General features: G+C 35.3%; 1 protein-coding gene across 9 annotated transcripts in view; it reads right to left on the reverse strand.

The window, feature by feature from the left end:
• LOC145295919 (sodium- and chloride-dependent GABA transporter ine-like) overlaps positions 1 to 21,530 on the reverse strand; it is a 916,364-nt gene that overhangs the window by 476,137 nt on the left and 418,697 nt on the right. For all 9 annotated transcript variants that reach the window (XM_080141768.1, XM_080141757.1, XM_080141730.1 and 6 more), the window contains 2 exons: positions 6,339 to 6,567; positions 3,581 to 3,713 (listed from right to left, as the gene is read on the reverse strand). In XM_080141768.1, coding sequence (XP_079997894.1) covers positions 3,581 to 3,713; positions 6,339 to 6,567 — 362 coding nt within the window. The remainder of the gene's footprint in view (positions 1 to 3,580; positions 3,714 to 6,338; positions 6,568 to 21,530) is intronic.

Genomic DNA, 21,530 nt, shown 5'->3' on the forward strand with positions numbered 1-21,530 from the left:
GGAGAAGCCTCCAGGCACCCTCCTCCCTGAAGGTGGGGTTGGGGATTATCTCTCCCTGAAGGGGGGAGGCCGCCACCAAGCATGTAAAATCCAGAGGGGTGACTTTTTTTGTTACCCCTCGGAGTGGGAAGGGGGCCGATCACCCAGGCAACGCCGGGTAACCCCTGCTAGTACTATATATTAGCATTAGTGATGTGTGAAGCAGGAAGAAATCGACCGGAAATATCCATAAAGAAAACATTACTCTTTCACCAAGATGTATGTAGATTTGTCATTGTTGCAATCGACTTGCAACAATGACAAATCTACATACATTGCGTTTTGAATTGCTTCCACACTTCCTATTCTCTAACCTCCAGTGACCATTGGCTATTTGCTCAAATGAATCATCCAGGAAAAAGATTTTAACTCAAATGAAGAAGTGATACAAAAAAAGAAAGCAAAAACAACTATACTGGTGTATTTTGAGCACAAAAATAAATTGTTCTACAAAAAAGGCGTCAAATTATTTTAGAAGCATTAAAATAAGTGCATTAGAATGAAGCTATGTTGATGAATAAAGTTGAATTTTGCCTTAAAAAAATTTGTTAGGTCCAGGGTACATTGGATCTTTTATAGAATTTCTCTAGGAGAGTTGTGAAGTAAGAGAGAAGATGAAAGGTATATATATATATATATATATATATATATATATATATATATATATATATATGTGTGTGTGTGTGTGTGTGTGTGTGTTGGCGTGAGATAAACTCCAAAACTAATTAACCAATACTGATGAAGTTTAGAAGAAAGGTTCTAGATTAATGGTGAGTAATGTGAGCTATATTTAGTGTTATACAAAATATAACTTAAAGTATTTTGCTTATTTTGGGCGACATTAACCAATTAATAGTTTTATCATGATTTATGGCTTAATATTGTGTTGTCGTCTGCTTAATACTTAGATGATAACTGACCATTTGGGACTAGTAGCCGGTTGGGCTATAAATGAACACTCCCTCCAATTTAGACTTGCTGGAACTAGTTTCTACTTTTTACATAGTCCAGTCATGTTTGCATTGTTTAGCATTGTTTATAAAACTATGATTAAGCAGTTTATCTTATCAGCCTTCTTTTGGCTGAGACAAAACTTTATTTTTAATAGGAGACTTATTGTCATATCTTAGAAGACATTTTGTATGTAAATTAAAATCATTTAAAAACAAGATTTAATCAACTAGGACTTTAACATCTAAAATGAAGAAAAAAGAATGAAAAAAAAATAACACTAAAAGCAATAGTCTACTTTAATAAGGGTGTGTTAAAAAATGATTTTATCATTTAAAAAAATTTCCCTTGGCATTTTTTAGTTTTCAAATAATTTTTTATTTTTATTTTTAATATCTCTACATACCGACAAAATATTTTGAGCATCACACAACAAACAAGATGACGAAAAATAAGTAACAAGATAACATCTCAGAAATAGCAATCATCGATCATTCTCATTGGTACTGACTAATTTTAAACTATAATTAAATTGTAATCAAATAGATCATGGTTCTCCCCAGAATGTGCTGCTGCCATCGCGCACAGAAATCACTTTTTCCATAGCTACCAACGTAATAGATGCACTGAGACTAAAGCCGCTTTCAGGAACGCCAGCAACCACTGTAAAAGAGTAATAAAAAATGCAAGAGAGCTATATGCTCAGTCCGTTAAATCCAAAGTAGCCGATCAACGGCTTGGTTCCCACCAGTTTTGGCAAATAACAAATAGGATCCTGAACAGAAGCATGCGTTCTATCCCAATCATTATCAATGGACCTGAAGTTATCTCGTCAGAAGCAGACAAGGCCAAACTATTTGCCAAGAACTTTGCAGCTGATTCTACCCTATGCGATGAAGGCCATCAACTCCCCATATTTCCTCCTATAATGCGCAACATGCTAGGTAACATACAAATACCTGTGCATGAGGTCGCCAAGCTAATCAAGAACCTTGATTCCAGTAAAGCAACTGGCCCTGACGGCATCCCAATTATAGTGTTAAAAAAGCTTCAACCTGAACTTGCCCCCATACTTACAAAACTGTTTAAGCGTTGCCTTAAGGAAAAGTGCTTTCCAACACCCTGGAAAACCTCATCAGTTTGCCCTGTATTTAAGAATTCAGGTGAAAAGTCATCTCCCTCTCAGAACAGACCAATAAGTCTCCTGTGTGTCATGAGTAAGTTGCTGGAATCCATATTAAATAGAGAAATTGTCAACCACCTCACCAAAAATAACCTTCTTAGTGACACGCAATATGGTTTCCGTTCTGCCAGATCTACCGCAGATGTGCTAATGGTTATATCTCATAGGATTAGTGAATCTCTTGACAAAGGCTTCCTTTCCAGGGCAATTGCTCTTGACATATCAAAGGCCTTCGATAAAGTATGGCATAAAGGCCTACTTCACAAGATTTCCAGCTACGGTATCACAGGTAATGTTCTCTCAATTATTAAATCATTTCTCTCCGATAGGCTCATAAGAGTAGTGGTTGATGGTCAGAAATCAGAGGCCCACAGTATTAATGCTGGAGTCCCTTTTCCTGATCTACATCAATGATCTCCCTAAACACATACTTAAATCATTCGTTGACATCTATGCTGATGACACGACCATCTACGGCAACACATCAAAGGCTGTAAATGACAAAGTTCTCTCTGATTCTCTCTCTTCTGATCTCGAGCACGTGATTCAGTGGGGGGAGATGTGGCTGGTTACCTTTAATGCATCTAAAACCAAGCTCCTATCTTTACATCACCAACGCTCTGATCCCCATCTGGCATCAATTGAAATGGATGGCTCTCGTCTAGGAGAAGCCCCATGTTTTGACAAGCTACTGGGCTTGACCCTTACTCCTGATCTGAAATGGAACACGTACATCAAGTCTGTTGCCAAGGTCGCTGGAAAGATGGTGGGATCCTTCTACCGCTCCAGAAGATATCTCACTACTGATGCGATTCTCTCTATATAAAAGCCAAGTACGCCCAAGGATGGAATACTGCTGCCATATCTGGGCAGGAGCTGCTAAAAACAGCCTATCCTGCCTTGACAGAGTACAAAATAGACTTTGTGGCTTAGTGGGGGAGGCCCTTTTCTCTTCCCTGCAACCTCTCTCCCACAGAAGAGACGTTGCGAGCCTGTCTTTATTTTATCGTTATTTCCATGGCAGATGCTCGTCTGAGCTCCAATCTCTTGTTCCCCCTCGCAAATCCTTTACGAAAAACACCCGACTAGCTGAAACCACTGTCTAAAATTTTCCCCACTCTTTATCTGTGCCTAAACCAAAACGTAGATTCCATGAACAAAGCTTCTTTCTTAGAACTGCACGCCTGTGGAACTCTGTTCCGTCAGCGTGCTTCCCACCTGACTACAACCTGGATGTCTTCAAGTCCAACATAAACAAATTCCTGATGATCCGCCCCCTTAAGTAGACATTTTTATTAAACCCCCACACTAACATACTGTACATACAATAACCCTTATCCCTGAGTGGCTTCCGGGCCTTGATAAGAGGTGATCACCTTGTAAAAAAAAAATTTTTTTAAAAATCACCTTTCCAGTTCCTTTTGGTCCTTTCCAAATGCAAAAGTAGACAAGGATCCAACAAAATATGAGCAAAAGAACAAGTTCCCAGCGAATGTTTCCTTGATTTTCAATGCCAGATGTTTTTTGCAAAACTTTATTCCTACAGAATAAAATAAATAAAGATCAACTGAAGTACAAATCTTATTAATGAGATTCAATTATTTATTTTAGACAAAAATGAACACAGAAAATAAATGTTGTAATAATGGTTATATTTTGATAAGATTCATTTACAGGTTTAATTAAAACTGTTGCCGTATTGGACCTGAAAGAGGTCTATTTTCAGGTGCACATACATCAATCACTGTGGTCATTTGAAACAGTGTTGAAGGGACAAAGTCACACATTTTGGGTTTGACCTGAATATTGCACTGATAATAAATGTAATTCATTATGAATGCAATAACTTCCCAGCATCAACACAACAATTCATGTCCTCAGACATCATTTTTATCAATTTATGCGCAGATCAATCGATCTGCAGATTGAGTGAAGGAAAATTTGGCAAAATTTAGACAGGTTTGTAAGTATTCTGAGCGATTTCAAGAAGGAGCATGGTTGCTTGGATTGTGTGTTCACAGCGACAGTGCTAGATTACAATGGCTACGGGGAGAAAATACTTCAGAATCTTCACCAGTCATGATGTGGCAAATGATCTTTTTAATATACGGAAAACTGGTTGGTCATTTTCCTGTTTGCAGATTGCTGCACATAGTTACAGCGTACAAATAACAGTTATGTAAGTGAAGTTATTCTTGGAAATTTTCAAAACAATTGAAAAATCTGAATTTCGTGTGTTGATGAAGTAATAATTTCTGATGAGAAAAAGTACTGTTCAAGCAAAGCAATGGCTTGATGTTATTCAGAGTCTGTTTTCTTGGCGAGAATTGTTAAAAGGTGCTATACTCACTTTAAATATAAAGACAAAAATGGTGCTGAATGTTCTAACCTCCAGTGAGCATTGGCTATTTTTTGTTACAACTAGCTTGGATGATGAAACTAAGGAATATGCTGATGGAAGCATGAAACATCTTGGTGTGTGAACAGAAATGAGTTTACAGTTTGGGTGGACACAAGCTCACTTGCCACTGGGGTCATGCTAGAGGCCGATAGATCAGTCATATAGGATGCAATCTGGTTATATTCAGCAAATAATATTCAACACATTAACCTAGCACTTCATTGGCAGGTGAACATACTACATATCACGACAGATTCAGTGCATTTACTGATAGACAGCAGACATTCTGACAGAGAAGTCATAACTAACTACCAAGTGAAATGCTGCTATAAAAACGGCTCCACACACTTGTGAATATGGTTAAAAAGTATGTGCTAATAGTAGATCTAACACTTGTCAAGTTAAGTGACAATAAAGTACCACAGCGGTGGTTCAGTAAAATAAAAATCGAAGTTGAGCTGATCCAATGTACAGCAGTTGAACATCAAGCACACATCTATCATCAGAGTGGACATCCAAGAATAAAACGCCCATTATAGTTTGCTGACGAACAAATGGAAGTTAAAACATGTGAGGCATGCCAATCCATCGATCCTGCATCTGTACAATGGTGTAAGGGGAGGCTTAATGTAAGGGACAATTGGAACGGGTTGAGTGTGGGCATCACTTATTATGGCAGTGATCACTATCTTACACTTTACTGTCCTTCGCAATGTGTGATATGGTGGTCTCTATAGCAGCAAGATTCACCAAGTGTTGCACGCCAGTCCATGTTTTATGAGCAAGGCCCAGCAGTCGAAATCTAATAGACAATGACACCAGCCAACACTTTCCACAGATCCTGCAATACTGGGATGTACGGCTTTAATTATCATGTGCCTATAAATCAGGAAGAAAAGGCATGGTTGATAGAAGCCAAAGAAGTGTGAAAACCATTGTGGCTAGGAAACACTATATACATCTATTATGTATGCATACAGAGTATTGATTCTACACCCATCTCTGACCTGCAAGATGTCTGTCTAAGGATAGTACTAAATGGGAGATACTGTTTGGGTCAGAATCCCTTACAGGATGTGAATGAATAAATCCAAAATATGTCGGGTGGCCAGAGTTAACAGTGATGAGCTCAGTGTTAGTTAATGGAATCCCTCATCATGTACAGAATTTACAGAAGTTCATATACCATTCAATACCATCAGTGGCTCGTCAGAAGAAAGTAACGACTCAACAGGCCAAGTCAGTATTAATAGACGATGTTTCTGACACAAGTAGCTTGAAAACCACCGATGACGATGAAATGATAAACCACCAGATAACAATCTTGAATGTAATTTTCTCATGGAGGAAATTGCTGCTTACCCACTCTGCAAGAGTGCCTGAACAAAGAGGCCTGCATTCAGCTGCACTATTTGTGATCCAAACATCAGGTGGTGGGTAGGGCAAAGGGAATGAAAGCCATGACTTTCTTTCTCGCCCAAACTATTCAACAGAATTTGGTTTCTCCCCTAAACTATCTAACAGTTCTTGGTATCCCCCTGCTACTTATTTAATAGCTCTTGGCACAATTCTCTCAGACAATTAATTTTTCTGATCTCTTTTCCCCCAAACTATTCAATTGTACCTGATCTATTTTTTATACCTCCTTTGTCTCTTCCTGAATCTGTTATACTCAATACTCTATATTCAAACTCCATTAACCTTGAATTCTTTAGCACCTAACGATTTCTTGATCAATAAAAAAAAAAAGTATGAAGAACTTACATGAAGAAATTTTCAGTTGGAGAAATGGTGTCGTTTGGTTGCATTGAATCTGACTCATTGTACCCATTTCTCCCGTCCCAACAAAGGGGCGAACTCCAACTGTGATTGCAGTGACTCCATGGTAACACAGAAGTAAATGAACTGAATAAATAATAACAGGCCCAAGCGATAATAACGTTGTAATAAGTAGTGAACAGGAATGAGATTACCACAGTAGCAAGACCAGCACCTGCAGAGGAAATTGGCAGCAAATAATAGACACACACTAAATAATGCAGAAAAAATGTCAACGTGCACAGCAATACAGCAATAGAAAATTTGGATATATGAAGGATATATATATATATATATATATATATATATATATATATATACCCTTCTTATATTAAAATTTTTATTTATATATATATTTTTTTTATTTATTTCATATTATGTACGTTTTGTTGCACTAAAAAAATAAATTTTTAATATTTATACTATTAATGATAAAGACACATGATTTTCAACTAAACATGCTTTAAAATGCACGTAGCATAAAATAAATCCAAAGTTAATTTTTAGATTCAATTTAGATTATTTTTCATACCGTACTTTGTAAAGTTCATAAAATTAAACTTTGAAAATTGATACATTTTAAATTAAATCTTGTACCTTAATTTTTAAAATTCATAAAAAATTTTTTTTTAACCATTTTCATGCCTTGCAGGAAATGCTTTTCTAACTTGTATCTTATTTTTTAAGATTATATTTTACTTATTTTTTAATTTAAATTAAAAAATATTAATATGCTTTTGCATCCCTGTAACAAGTTAAAATTCGTTTTTGTTTCAATATTGTACTTGGGTGAAAAAAAAAATAAAGTTATTTGTAATAAAAACTTTGTGTGATTTTTGTGTGATGTCTTTCGGCGGTCAGAGCCCTCCAAGGTCACTGCCGCAAGCGGCCTCCAGTTGGGACGGTATAGGCGGCGGTGAATCAATAGACTGCTGCACCGTTTCGCTGTCCCTCTTTACACAGACAAGCATGTGGCGTAAGCTATTGGATTCACTGCGTCTCATAGCGGTATAACCGGGGATCTGAGGTTCGTCTGGTACAGACTTCAGCCAGGTATCCAGCGCCGACTTGAACGATTCTGTTTTGCAGTTCGTGATCTCTCTGATGTTACGTGGTAGGCAATTGAAGAGCGTAGGACCCCGGGAATTTAAACTCGATTCCCTGAGCCGTCGGATCCAGTTGTCCCTGGCACTGGTTAGGGGTGGTACCACACACTTTCTGCCACGTTTTGAGATATGGTGCTGTATACCAGCGTTGGGCACCTGGTTCTCCATCATACGCCAGGTATAGATGATTGAATATCTTTCTTGCCTGTGTTGAATCGATTTGATATTCAACGTATCCAGCAGTTGCCAATAATTCAATTGACTATAACCAGTTATCTTTCTTAGAAACGACTTCTGGATGGCCTCTAATGCTTGAATATGACCTTTTCTGTCCGGAGTCCACAGCTGACAACAGTAATCAATGTGCGGCAACACCAGCGACTTCCAGAGTGTCAGCATTAGGTTTTTTTTTCTCGTTTTGAAAGTGCGTAGAATCCAACTGGAAAGGCTCCGTGCAGTTGAACAAACTTTGTCGATCTGGGAGGTGAATGTACCATCAGAATCCAACGTTACTCCCAGATCGCGCACAGTATCTTTGGTTTTAATTAGTTTTCCGTCTTGGGTCGAGTACTTAGATGCTTCTCTCAGGTCCTTCTACCGTATTTGATACACTCGAATTTCCCGGAGTTAAACTGCATATTGTTGTCATCCGCCCATTGGTAGATAGCGTCTAGATCATCTTGGAGAGCTTGTACATCAGAAGAATCTTTTATTTTCCTGCCAATCCTGGTGTCGTCGGCAAAACTTGAGACGAAAGACGATTTGACTTTTTCGTCTATGTCGCCGAGGAACAGCAGCAGACCAAGTACTGAACCTTGGGGAACGCCAGATAGCACTTTGGATGCAGAGCCATTTACTACAACTGTCTGGTAGCGATCTGTTAGGAATGATTTAATCCATAGGATCAATTTACCTCCAATTCCAAGATGTTGGAGCTTTTCGATGGTTACTGCAAAGTCCACTTTGTCGAACGCCTTTGCAAAATCTAGGTATATCACGTCGACATTACATTCATTGTCTATAGTATTAATGATCCTATCATGATGGATTAGAAGCTGACTTAAGCAGGATCTTCCGGTTCTGAATCCATGCTACCCTGGATTGAACAGACTGTGGTTGTTGAGGAATTCCACCAAGTACTTTCGAATACTTTTGTAATGTGGGATGTTAGTGCCACTGGTCGATATTGCTTGGGGAGAGATCGACCGTCACCTTTGTATATTGGGATAATGTTAGCGCGCTTAGAGTCGGCTGGGACTATCCCTTTGTCCAGTGATGCCCTCCATAATATGAATAGTGGCTTAGCCAGGTGCTTTTTACATTCCTTAAGGAGTAGCGCTGGGAAACTGATTAAAATCTGATTTAAAATCTGGTAAAAATGGCAAAACAGAAAAAACATAAACAATTAAATCTACTCTTCTGTCTTCCCTCTCTCTTGTTTTATTGTATATCTCATTTGTATCCCTATTTTCCTACTCTCTCTCTCTCTCTCTCTTTCTCTCTCTCTTTCTCTTTCTCTCGGCTTTCACATATATTCTATGTAAGTTATTGAGCAATGTTCAATTCAACATAAAACTTAATAAGAGTAAAATCATATTATAACACATACCAGCAGTATTTAGAGTATCGAGTAGGTTTGGATTCAGCATTTAGCACGTTTAATGTGGCCTACTGCATTATTGTACACATCTTTTACATCTAAGGAATTGAGCACTATTTCATGTAGCATATATTATTTACCGACTGTCCTACAGGGGCACTTTAGTATTCGACTTTCTGAGTACCAAAGAGTGGCGAAATTCCTTCAACAGAATAGCATAAAACATATAAAGACAATACCTGTAAAAAAAAAATGGAAGAAAATCGATTAGGTAAGGAAAAATATTTCATCTGTATCATTTTTTTACAAAACACATTCAACATTATTTTTTGGACATCGTTGAAAAACTGTTAACAGTCTGTCATATCACCTTTCTTCTCAATAACTTTTATCAGTCTCTCTTCATAATGATCAAACATATGCACAATAACATCTCTACGTGTTTCTATCAGTTGTTTTTTGACATCTAGTATTCGTTCTCATAGTTGAGCCTCTTTTGTTATTTCAGGTCCATCATAGACAAGTTGCATAAACATTTCCCAAACATTTTCAATTAAATTTAGATCTGGGCTTTTTGCAGGTCATTCCAAAGTAGTCATATTCACTTTAGCTATCCATTCTTTCATGAGTTTTGACACATGGATGCTGCAATTGTCTTGCTGTAGAACAAAATCCTTCCCCATCTCTCTTCTTATCCTTGGTAGGGCTTTCTCGTCCAGCAACTGTTTGTAGCTTTCGCTGTTCTGCCGTCCTTTTAGCCACCAACCATATATTTTCATTAGCAAAGATCATACTCCAAACCATAGCTCCTCCTCCTCCCATCTGTCATTTGTTCAGTACAACAGACTCACCTCTTTTCGACTCAGTACACCATCCACCAACCCCATCAAACTTGAAACGTTTCTCATCAGTAAATATAACCTTCTTAAAGTCAACATGCTTTGTTAACCACCTTTTAGCACACTCCAGTCTTGCTCCTTTGTGTTTCTTTGTTAGTGTAATTTTTTTCTTAGCCTTTGCATGCTTCAAACCAATCCTATGCAGCGTTCTTTGTACTGTTCGGACGTTTACATCTAATTCACATTTTTCCTTCACTTTTCTTGCTGTAACTTTTTCTCCAGATGTCAAAAGCCGTGTCACAGTCCTCTTCATTCTTCTTCCAATCCTCTTGCCAATTGATCTTTTCTGTCCTCTCTTCTTTTTCCGCTCGGAGTTTGTCTTCACTTCAGCATGTATTTGATCATTGATTTTGACAGCTTCAAATCCATGACGATCCTTCTGATGCTAAAGCCATCTCTCCGCTTCTTCCATGCCAAATAAACGACTTCTTTTGAATGCATTTTACCTCATTAAACTTTATTGTTTTGCAAGTAGAATAGAACAGATAATTGATTCTAATGATGACAGCTAAGTGTACAAGCAGAAAATGAACGTAGCTTTTAATGAAATAGGATTTTTTGTCATGTCTGAAAAATAGTGTTGCACAAGTTTTCACAAAAATCGCAAAAAACTAAAATTATGAAAGCCAAACTAAAAAAGTAGTGGATTTTCACTCCTCAACTACATACTTACAATCTCAAAAGTTTTTGGCACTAGTAACCACCTTGAAGTACTTTTTTAAAAAAATAGTGTCCTACTATTTATTGCTCCAGAGCTTGTTTCAGATTATTGACCAAACACATAAATAACAAAACAGTATTTAAAAAAGTGTGCTTAACATATTTCTTTTAAAACTTATTTTTTTATCTCATTATCCTGGAACTCATTTGTTTTAAATCAAGTTCAGCTACCACTTTCTAGCAAAATATAATGGATAAAACAAAATCAATTTCATAAGTGAGCAGTGAAATAAAAGTCCGGAGGCCTCCAAAGCGCTTCTGAAAGCACTAAATAAAATTAAAAACACTTCCAGAGCACTATTAAAACAAAGTTTTTACCCTCTTCAAGATAATACGTGAAAAAATAAAACTTAAGAGACCTTCAGGACACTACTGAAAACACTTGGATAAATTAAAGATGGCTCCAGAGCACTTAAAGCAAGTAACTAAGAATAATCCCCAGAAGAGCAAATGAAAAATATAAAACCTCTTAAGGTTTCATAAGTGGCCTTCAGGCGAAGATGCTACTCTTAAAGTAATTTGTCTCGGTTAATGGAGGGGAAAACGGAAATTTTTTTGGTTCCTACCAGAGTGCTCCTTTTGCCCTTTTTTGAGGGGTGGGAACTGGTTTTACCCACATTAAAAACGACCTTATGTCACATTTTGCTTTTGTGAGGAAGCAAATAAATACTAATATGGCGGGAGGGGGGGGCGAGGAGTTAATACTTTGACGCAACCAGTCAAAGCTCTCTGCAGCGGCAGTTCTTCAAACACCAAGTTTTTCCACAAACTCAGAAAGATTTTCACAAACAGCCCTTTTCAGGGCTAACCTTCCGAAAGTTTTTCATCCTTTGCTGCTTGCACTTTGAGACGCCTGCTTACTCCTCCAGCTCTTTCCAGCAGCTCGTTGACGCTCCCTTCCAGTATGCACTGATGTCCTGCTCAGCAGCCTGCTGATGCTCCCCTTCCAGGAGCCCACTGACATCCAGCTCAGCAGTCCGCTGACACCTACCTTCCAGTGCCCTCTGACATCCAGTTCCTAACGATCTATCTTTATTTTATTTTTATTTATTTATTTTTTCCTGAGGATCTCACATTTTTGGTTTTCAATAAAAAAGAACGATTCCTACCATTCTTTTCGAGCTGAAATCTCTGTGTTTGTCATTCCTCTTTGTTTTGCTGTTACTTTCCTTTGTATTGTGTCTAATATTTTAGTTGTATGGTAAACTGGTTAAATCACCGGTTACTCCCCTCTGCAGCAAGTGGTGACCCCTAGACACAAACAGGGAAAAACAGTTGAGCAGAGAAGATGACAGAAAGAACAGAACAGAGAAATGTCTCTGCCCCTCTGATACAACTACCACCGTACAACTCGGTGAATCCCACTCGAAGCAATTCAACTTGAAGCAATTTTTTCGACCTGAAAGGTCACATAACAGGACACTAAGTACGTCTCAGTCATGCAGGCTTTACCAGCATCTATGGTCAAAGAAGTGGAAGACAGACCATCTCCCATACACTGCTCTCAAAGAAGAAGCCATCCTCAAATGAACAGGATGTTTAAACAAAGACCTCATCGGAGACCTATTTTCCAATGTATCTCTGGGCAATAGAATGCTATCGCAGCTCCTATGACCGATGAAGAGTCGTCTTGGGAACAACACCATGGCAGAGTCCATCCTCCGGGGCCTTTGGATGGATCGACTACTTCCAAATATTACTCGTCCTGGCTCTGGTACCAGTTGAAATTCCCCTTGAGGTCATAGCCGATTCAGCTGATAAAATTTATTCCCAGATCCACGAGAAGATCCATCAAGTCAAAAATTGCACCAGAAACAGCACATAATGCCTGAAAGATGAGCTGGCTCAGTTATGGGCAGACGTCAAACTCTCCTTATGCCAGAGACAGCATAGCCCAGCACCACATACCCAGAACCGAAGCCATACCCGCAGACTCTTTTTTATTTTTTGGTGTAGCCACTTCCTGCTTCATTGCCATAAACTTCATCCTTTCTGCAATTACCAGTCTTTTCTTCGGCCTCATGTTTCCTTATTTCTTCGAAAGTCATTTCTTCTGGTTCTTGAGGATAAACCATTGTAGCAACCTTAATAATTGCTTCAGAACCAGCGTTAGCCATGAACAAGTCGGTGATTTAATTCCCCCCCCTCCTTGTTTTTTGTTGTCTTTCAATTTTTTGCTTCTCGCATTAGCAGCAAAGCAACAAATTCACATATCTAATGGTCTTCAAGGACCAGAGATTATCCTATCGGCGATATGTTGTGTATAACGCTAAGCAAGCATTCAACAATCAAACTGTTGGTGTCAGTTTATAAATATGAGCTATATGTAAATTATACTTAATTTGCATATCACTGCAGTTTGTAAATAAAATCATTCGAAAAACGCTGGGTTGTTTTCCTGTTTAAATAGTGTAGGACCATAGAGTGAATGTGGAATTTTGGTGAATGACACTAGTGTAGGGAATAGACAAAGTGGACGACGCCAGACACATACTTCCCCACCCAACACCTCTTTTTTGGCCTTGTGCCCAATTTATCTCCTTCATAGGAATTTGCTGTTCTTCATATTGCAATAAAGGATTTTGTGAAAAAAACAAAACAACTTTTACGTGAATATGAATTACAAGTTTTTATGAAGCAAGAGTGTACATTCATATACTGGCTTGGTGTCTGCTCTGATGCTGCACTCAAGTTGTTTGAATTTTTATTTTGCATACATGAAAACCAGAACCCCTTTTTGGGGTTCTGGTTTTCTCCCACATTAAAGACGACCTTGTGTCACATTTTGTTTTTGTGGGGAAGCAAATAAATACAGCGAGTACACATGTATACTAGCCTGTAGTTAGACCGTCGGGTGTGGTGTCTGCTCATATACTGCACTCAAGTTAATTTGTTCTTAGTTAATACATGGGCAAACCCTTCTATACTAAGGCAATTTTATTAATAGTGTCTTTTTTGGGGGGTCATGTTTTTTCCCACATTAATAACGACCTTGTGTCATATTTTGTTTACCTGGGAAAGAAATAGATACCAAGAGTACACTCGTATACTGGCCTGGGTTAGGCCGGGATGTGGTGTCTGCACTGATGCTGCACTCAAGTTAATTTTTCTTAGTTAAAGCAAGTTTATTTTAGCATACTTCCAGAGTGCCACTTTATGGGCGACTGGTTTGCATTAAAATCGACTTTGTGTCACATTTATTTATTTATTTTTTTTTTTTTGTGGGGAAGCAGATAGGGATACTGAGAGTACACTCGTATACTGGCCTGGGTTAGGCCGAGGTGTGATGTCGGCTCTGATATTGCACTCAATTAAATTTGTTCTTAGTCAATGGAGAGGGTAACCCTAAGGCAATTTTATTTTTGCATACTTCCAGAGAGCCTCTTTTTTGGGAGCTTGTTTTCTCCCGCATTAAAACGATGTTGTGTTACATTTTCTTTTCGTTAGGAAGCAAATAAATACCGAGAGCACACTTATAATTTACAAATTATAAGTGTACTCTTGCAGCAAACCCCTCTTTCACCTTATAATTGTGAGGTCCTGGATATGACCTTAAACTATATCCGATAGTGAGGCCTCAGCTTGCAGGCTTTGGGGAGTGTGGAGTCACCCTTTAATTGGCATTGCTCCCAGGTTCACTCTGACCCGGACTGGTAGTACCTGTTAGGGTCCCAACTATGGGTTTAATAGAAACCGATTTTAAAAAACAAACAAATATACTCGATTAAAAAATTGTTCTTCAAAATCACTTGATTCAGCATTAAATAACCTGAAATGGGTTGATATGCTGTTAAACAAAAACAACCAACCAATCTTATAATTGTGACCGCTTAAACCGAACCATAACATATTTACTGTGATATTATTTTATGCATTTAATTAATTATGTTGTACAAATAAAGATATTTTTGCTAAATCAGCAGTGATATTATACAGGTTGACCCCAAAAAACGGGCCCCAACTATAATTAGGCTCCGTTTCTTAGTATTTTGTCCAAATGAAATGAAACTTTGGTCATAACTAGTTTATTATATTCAAAACATCATATCAAAACACTTGGATCTTTGGCCTTTTTTTCTCCGTTCTACAGCATACATAGATGGCCTCCATTTAGCTTCTTTTTTTTTTTTTTTTGGTCACACTGTATTTCTATGAAATATTAAAAGTATAGTAATTGCTACATTTATAAAATTTAATAAAATATATGCATGTTATTTATGATTTTATTTACAGGTTATTCTATTTATTACTTATTATTTGTTACTTATTTATTACTTATTTAATTATTTTATCTATTTATTGTATATATTTACATTCGACATAATTTAGGTATAATATTAGACTTTGATCACATAAAACATACTTTCTTATTAATATTTTTATAACAAAACATCGTTTTAAAACATTGAAATAATCGTCTTTTATAATGACAAAATTCATTGATAATTTGCTGCTTTTGCACTTTTTTCAATGTCGTTGTTTCTTTTGCAAATTTAAATTAATCTAATGATTGTTGTTTTTTTATATAATGACAAGATTTTTTCTGCATTTGGATTTTTCTTGTAATTTTAATTTTTTGATCGATGTATTTTTCTGTTAAAATTTAAATAATTTTAAATCAATTTTTTAATAATCGTTTTTTACAAAATTTATTTACGAAATTAACAAAATTTATTGATATAATTGGATAATTTTGCATTTTCCTTCTAATATGCAATTCAATTTATTGCTTTTTGTCAAAAATAATTTTTGTCATTACAAATTTATAAATATTTAAAATCTTAAAAAGTGCAACAAAATGGCAATTACATTTTATCAGAGCATAAGGCATATCTGATTGAGTTGAAATATATATTTTTTATTCAAGTGTCTTCTTTTTTTAAAGTTTATTAATCAATATTTTTTGGTAAAATAATTTCCCCGTTGAACATTTTGTTTTTCTACTGAGGCAGAAATCTATTTCCAAGAAAATACCTAACATTTTAAAATTATATTCATCAACAACGTTAACAACAACAAAAACAATAGCATTATTTTTATCAATTAATAAAACATGCTAAAAATCACATAAAAAGTATCACATAATGCAATATTTATAAAAAAATTATAAATTTTTAAGTTATAATGATTTATACTAGTTCACCCGCAGTGATGAAGTTGCAACTTATACCACACTGAGGTGATGGTTGAATTTTAAGGGGGACGGCAATTAATAATTTTTTGCTATATGGATTGGATATATGGCCCGTTTTTTTGTTTTTTTGTTTTTTTCAATTTGATTTTTGTATTTTTCAAAAGAATGACAACAATGTTGGACATTTTGAAAGAAAAGTAAAATCATGGGAAATATTAGAGTCACTGACAATATTCTATTTGTCATTATTATTTCTAACAACGTAAGTATAATAACAAAAATCGACTCTATTCAAAATGTGCATAATAGTTGCTTTTAATTTGAAATTTGTGCCAAAAATATTTTGTTTTTTTTTTTGGATTGAAATTTATAATTTCGGCACAAATATGCAGAGGAGTATAACTTTTGAATAAAAATTTGAACACAGTATTTCATTTCAGTAGGAAAAGTTCTAGTGACTTTTTCCAAATATTTTGTTGATATTCGTTACAATGTTAAAGCACTGAGGAGTCAGTTTTGAGCAAACTTTGGAATTGTTGGCGACCATCAGCAGGATGGAGTTCAATAGTCATTCTCAGTAGATTTTTATCAAGCGGTACAGTTTAGAATCCACAACTAGTTTTAAAGATGCAATTGCATTCACTATCTTGTAGTATTTGGCAGTGAATTTCATGTATTTTAACATATTTTAGTGTTGAATAATTGTTTGCCATTGTCAGGGCAACTGTTTATCAAACATTTCGGAAATGCTATGGCATCTTCTTATTAATCACTATTAAAAACACTTCCAATCGATTCTCTAAGGTCAGCAACACTGTGAGTGCCAGGGACAAGCAACCTTTTCAATTGCTGAATTGGCAAATCAATGTTTAGAGTGCTTTTTATGATGTCAGACAAAAGTGTTAAACTGTTTGAACAATACTGTTAACAAAATAAGCATTTCTTTCATTGATCAATTGCAGGTTAAAATTATTTTGAGCATCTGAATTGTCGATTTTTGGCCGTTTTCTATTTGAATTATTCCACCTGCAAAGTCAACAGTGATATCATTGATATATTTTTTTATTTATTACTTAAAAACATAAATTCTCGAATAGGTTGGGGTTAAAATATGGTTTTAGTAGTGCTCTGACGATCTTTTTACTTTTATTTAGTGCTTTCAGTAGGACTCTGAGGGCCTCCTGAGTTTTATTTTTCTCAGTGCTCACTTAAAAAAAAATAATTTCTTTTTATTTAAAAAAGTTTTACTCGTTAATTATATAACTATATCAGTAATTCCTAAATAATATATAAATTTAATTTCTTTTAATGAAACAAAATATACATAGAATAAAATAAATCCAATGTCATTTTTAGATCTAATTTAAATTCAATTCAATTTAAATTCAATTTGTATACCTTACTTTGTAAAGTTCATAAAAGTTCACTTTGAAAATTGATAGAAAATTAAATCTTGTGCCTTAATTTTTAAAGTTTATAGAATCATCATCATGCCTTGCAAGAAATGCTTTTCTAACTTGTACGTTTATTAAATACCTTTTGTGTGATAATATTTTAGATATGAAACTTGGTATCGTAGTTAACAATATACTTTTTGGAATAAAAAATTTTCACTACTTTATTTATTTTTTTCTGGACAGTTGAATTCAGCATTCTTTTTTTATAAATTTGCAAACAGTTTAGTCAGATCCATATATTTTAGTAAATATCACCTGTAGAAATTAACCACTATAAAAAAAGTTCTTCTTTTATTTGTAGGTATTTATATTTCTGGACAATTTTTGTCTGGACAGTGAATAACCTAAAACTAATATTTTACTATTGTTTATGCATTTCTTTTCACTTATTGTCATTCCAGATTTGTCTTAATTTATTGAAAATGACGGTTTTATTTTTCAATTAATTTTCATAAGTAGCTCCTATACATGTATTGTCTTGATAAACATTTTAAAATATGGTGCTTGCTGCTTTTATTCAAGATTTTTATTCCATTTTAATAACCTTATTAGCTTATTTATCATTGTTATTATTGATATTTGGTGATATGCAATTTTCAAATCTAATTTTGTAAAAATGCCAATTCCTGCCAATTTATGTAATGCAACTTCATAATTAGAATATGAATCCGAGCAAACTTTATAGTTGTCACCTATTTTATAATCTTCACATATACGTATGTTTCCATCTAACTTTCTTAAAGTAATATTATAATATATGATGTTCATTTATCTACTTTCAGGTGAAACATATTTAAAAAGTTCTGTTTTCTTAAGTTTTGTGATTTTCGCAACATTTTTTCTGCTTAATAATAAGAGGGATTAACATTTTCATTTAATTTTAAACTTATTTCATAGATTTTTTTTTAACTTTCTAGATTTTTTTTCCATGCAAAATCTAACAATTATAGGTACTACTTTAACTCTATCTTCTAACTCCAAAGGATTGTCAAAGTACCTAAAAATTTTATAACCGACCCATCGAATTGGTGGAGTTGTAAATTGCTCTTTTGTAAAGTTGGTTTTCCAATGCATTTTCAGAAATTTTTAGTAACAATTTTCACATGCAGTTTTTAAAAAGAAAGGAACACACTTCTGAAGTGCATTCATTTTTACTGCAATGAAGGAGTGGACGGCTAATTTTTATCTCGTAGTGGGAAGGCAAGTAAAAATAGGAACTTAGTCGAAAATTATATTGGAAATGTGTTGCATTTTCAACAGGTTATTTTAAGGTACAGATAGAGCAAGTAAAGGAATGACTTTGTTTTGGGGCAAAGAAGCAGAAGTTGCTGCCACTTTAATGTTTTTTATAGGAACTTTTACATATCTTTCTGAATGTTGGCAATTTTTTTCTTTTTTATTTCCTATTCTCCATAATAACAACATCTTTTTGACTTATAAGTATTGGCAAATATTTGTGGTTGTCAGGAATAAAAATTTTTTTATCTTATTTATGATTGCTACATCAAACCCGGCTTATACAGAGAAAGAAGTAGTCTTTTGGTAAATGTAGTTGTTGTAAAGAAAATAAAATGTTAATTCAGTTTGCAGAAATATTTTGTATGCAAAAAATGTTCTTGTTTCTTTTTTCAGTAAAAATATTTGTTTTTAGAAATAAATGTTCACATAATTGAAATCTAACATTTATAGTTGAAATTAAATCGATCATTAGCATCAACTAAACTACTAACAAATTTTAATAATTTGTATAATTTAGTATTAATATTGCTAATGAATTAGATAATTTAGTATTAATATTGCTAATTAATTAGATAATTTAGTATTAATATTGCTAATAAATTAGATAATTTAGTATTAATATTGCTAATAGATTAGATAATTTAGTATTAATATTGGCTAATAAATTAGATAATTTAGTGTTAATATTGGCTAATAAATTAGATAATTTAGTATTAATATTGCTAATAGATTAGATAATTTAGTATTAATATTGGCTAATAAATTAGATAATTTAGTGTTAATATTGGCTAATAAATTAGATAATTTAGTATTAATATTGGCTAATAAATTAGATAATTTAGTATTAATATTGGATAATAAATTAGATAATTTAGTATTAATATTGCTAATAAATTAGATAATTTAGTATTAATATTGCTAATAAATTAGATAATTTAGTATTAATATTGCTAATAAATTAGATAATTTAGTATTAATATTGCTAATAAATTAGATAATTTAGTGTTAATATTGGCTAATAAATTAGAATATACAGCAAAATCACATTGGCACATAGTCTTGTTAGATCATCAAAGTTAAGGAACACTGAGCTTGGCCATGTGGAAATACTAGACACTGTATATAATTTCTGCTAACTGGGATATACACGTTAACTGGGAACACCATATGGATTTGTACTCCCCATAAACTTACACTTTCAGTGAAAGGTGGTGAAATGTTGAAAGGTCGTGGGTCGCGGTGTCAGGTTGCAAGAAAAAAGAACAGAACACAGAAAGGTATAAACAACAGCAGTCTCACTATGTAATTGACTTACAAGTCTTAATTTATCTTTTTGCACATGTTTTTTATAGGTAGTTTAAGGGGTAGGTAACTCTTTGTGATTTATGTCCCTTTGATTGAAACATTACACCCCTCTCATTGTTAGTGGAATGGATTGTCTTTTTTTGTATATGTTAAAACATCCATTATGATGTTTTTGATTCTGGTTAAGGACAGTCCTTTTCATAATGGGTTTTGTCTCAGAAATTGATCAGACATTAGGGTTGTGGGTGTCTTCGAATGTTCTTCTTCCTTATGGAATGCACTAGAGCTTATTCACTTTGTTGGTACGGGTTTAGGTTCTTCCAAGTCCTAAAACTACCGACCAGCTTTAATAATTACTAAACCTACAACAAGTATGAACGACAAGAATTTATTAACAAACATGAAAACATGACAACACTGCAATTCAGAACATTAAGGTAAAAAGATTACTCACTTCAATAGTGGGGTTTACGGGAGGAGTGAGGACTGTATTCTAGAGTTGTACTCTGCCTGTCCAACATTGTCTTTTAGGAGAAGAACTTTTTGCGTTCGTGCCTCATGTGTACGGACTCTCCTCTTCTTTTTTCAAGGGACCTCACTCCTTACCCTACACCGGTAATCCGGTGCTCTTATTTATTCCCCTACAGTACTCCCCCCCCAAAATACGGAGTACCTGAAATAAATGGGCAACATTTTTAATTTTATTTAAACCGTCACAAATTTTTTTAAATGTGCTGGCCATCTGACATGTCTACCTGACCGTGTCTTTTTCTTTTCTACTTTCTGAAGCATCGTATCTACCGGCATGGCGTTTGGGGGTGATACTTTCAGATATGTCTCTTCCAGTGCTGCGGGTTTTAACCTGTCTACCGAAATGTTTTGTTCCTCATTCTTGATAAGCACCTTGAAAAACTTATTTTGTCTCTCCACAACCTTAAAGGGGCTACGATACGGCGGTTGCAGGGAATGCCTCCTTTCCATATCACGGATAAAGACGTGCGTGCAAGTCTCTAAACCCTTAGGTACATATGGGACCATGTTCCTATTCGAGCCTGAGGGAGAATATGCCATCTTGGCCATTTTTGTTGTTAGCCGGTCGACAAACGCTGTCATGTCCATAACTTTTTTTGGTGCTTCAAAAAAATATTGTGCTGGCAACCGCAATGTGGTTCCATATAGAGCCTCCGCTGCTGAGCACTCCATATCTCTTTTCACCATTGTCCGCAGTCCCAACAATATTAGTGGCAAATGTTCTAACCACCTTGTATTGTCCATAAGCTGTGCCCGTAAGGAGGCTTTCAGACTGCGATGTAGTCGCTCGACCATGCCGTTTGCCTGGGGGTGATAAGCTGTGGTGTGTATACTCTTGGTGCCTAAAAGTTTTGCAAGTTTATGAAAAAGGTCTGACTCAAACTGTCGACCTCTGATCTAACATTTTGTGGTACACCGAATCTAGCCACCCACCCAGCAAGGAATGTCCTGGCAGTTGTGTATGCCGTCATGTCTGGCATCGGTAGAGCTTCAAACCATTGTGAGAATCTGTCGATATATGTCAGCAGATAGCACTGACCTTCACATGTCGGAAATGGTCCAGTGATGTCGATATGAATGTGCTGAAATCTCTCATCTGGAACTGGAAACGTGCCTAGAGGAGCCCGCGTGTGACGACCGACCTTGG

The sequence above is a fragment of the Euprymna scolopes genome, chromosome 2 (assembly GCF_053919585.1).
Source record: "Euprymna scolopes isolate OS-2025 chromosome 2, ASM5391958v1, whole genome shotgun sequence".
In the NCBI taxonomy this organism is placed as follows: domain Eukaryota; kingdom Metazoa; phylum Mollusca; class Cephalopoda; order Sepiida; family Sepiolidae; genus Euprymna; species Euprymna scolopes.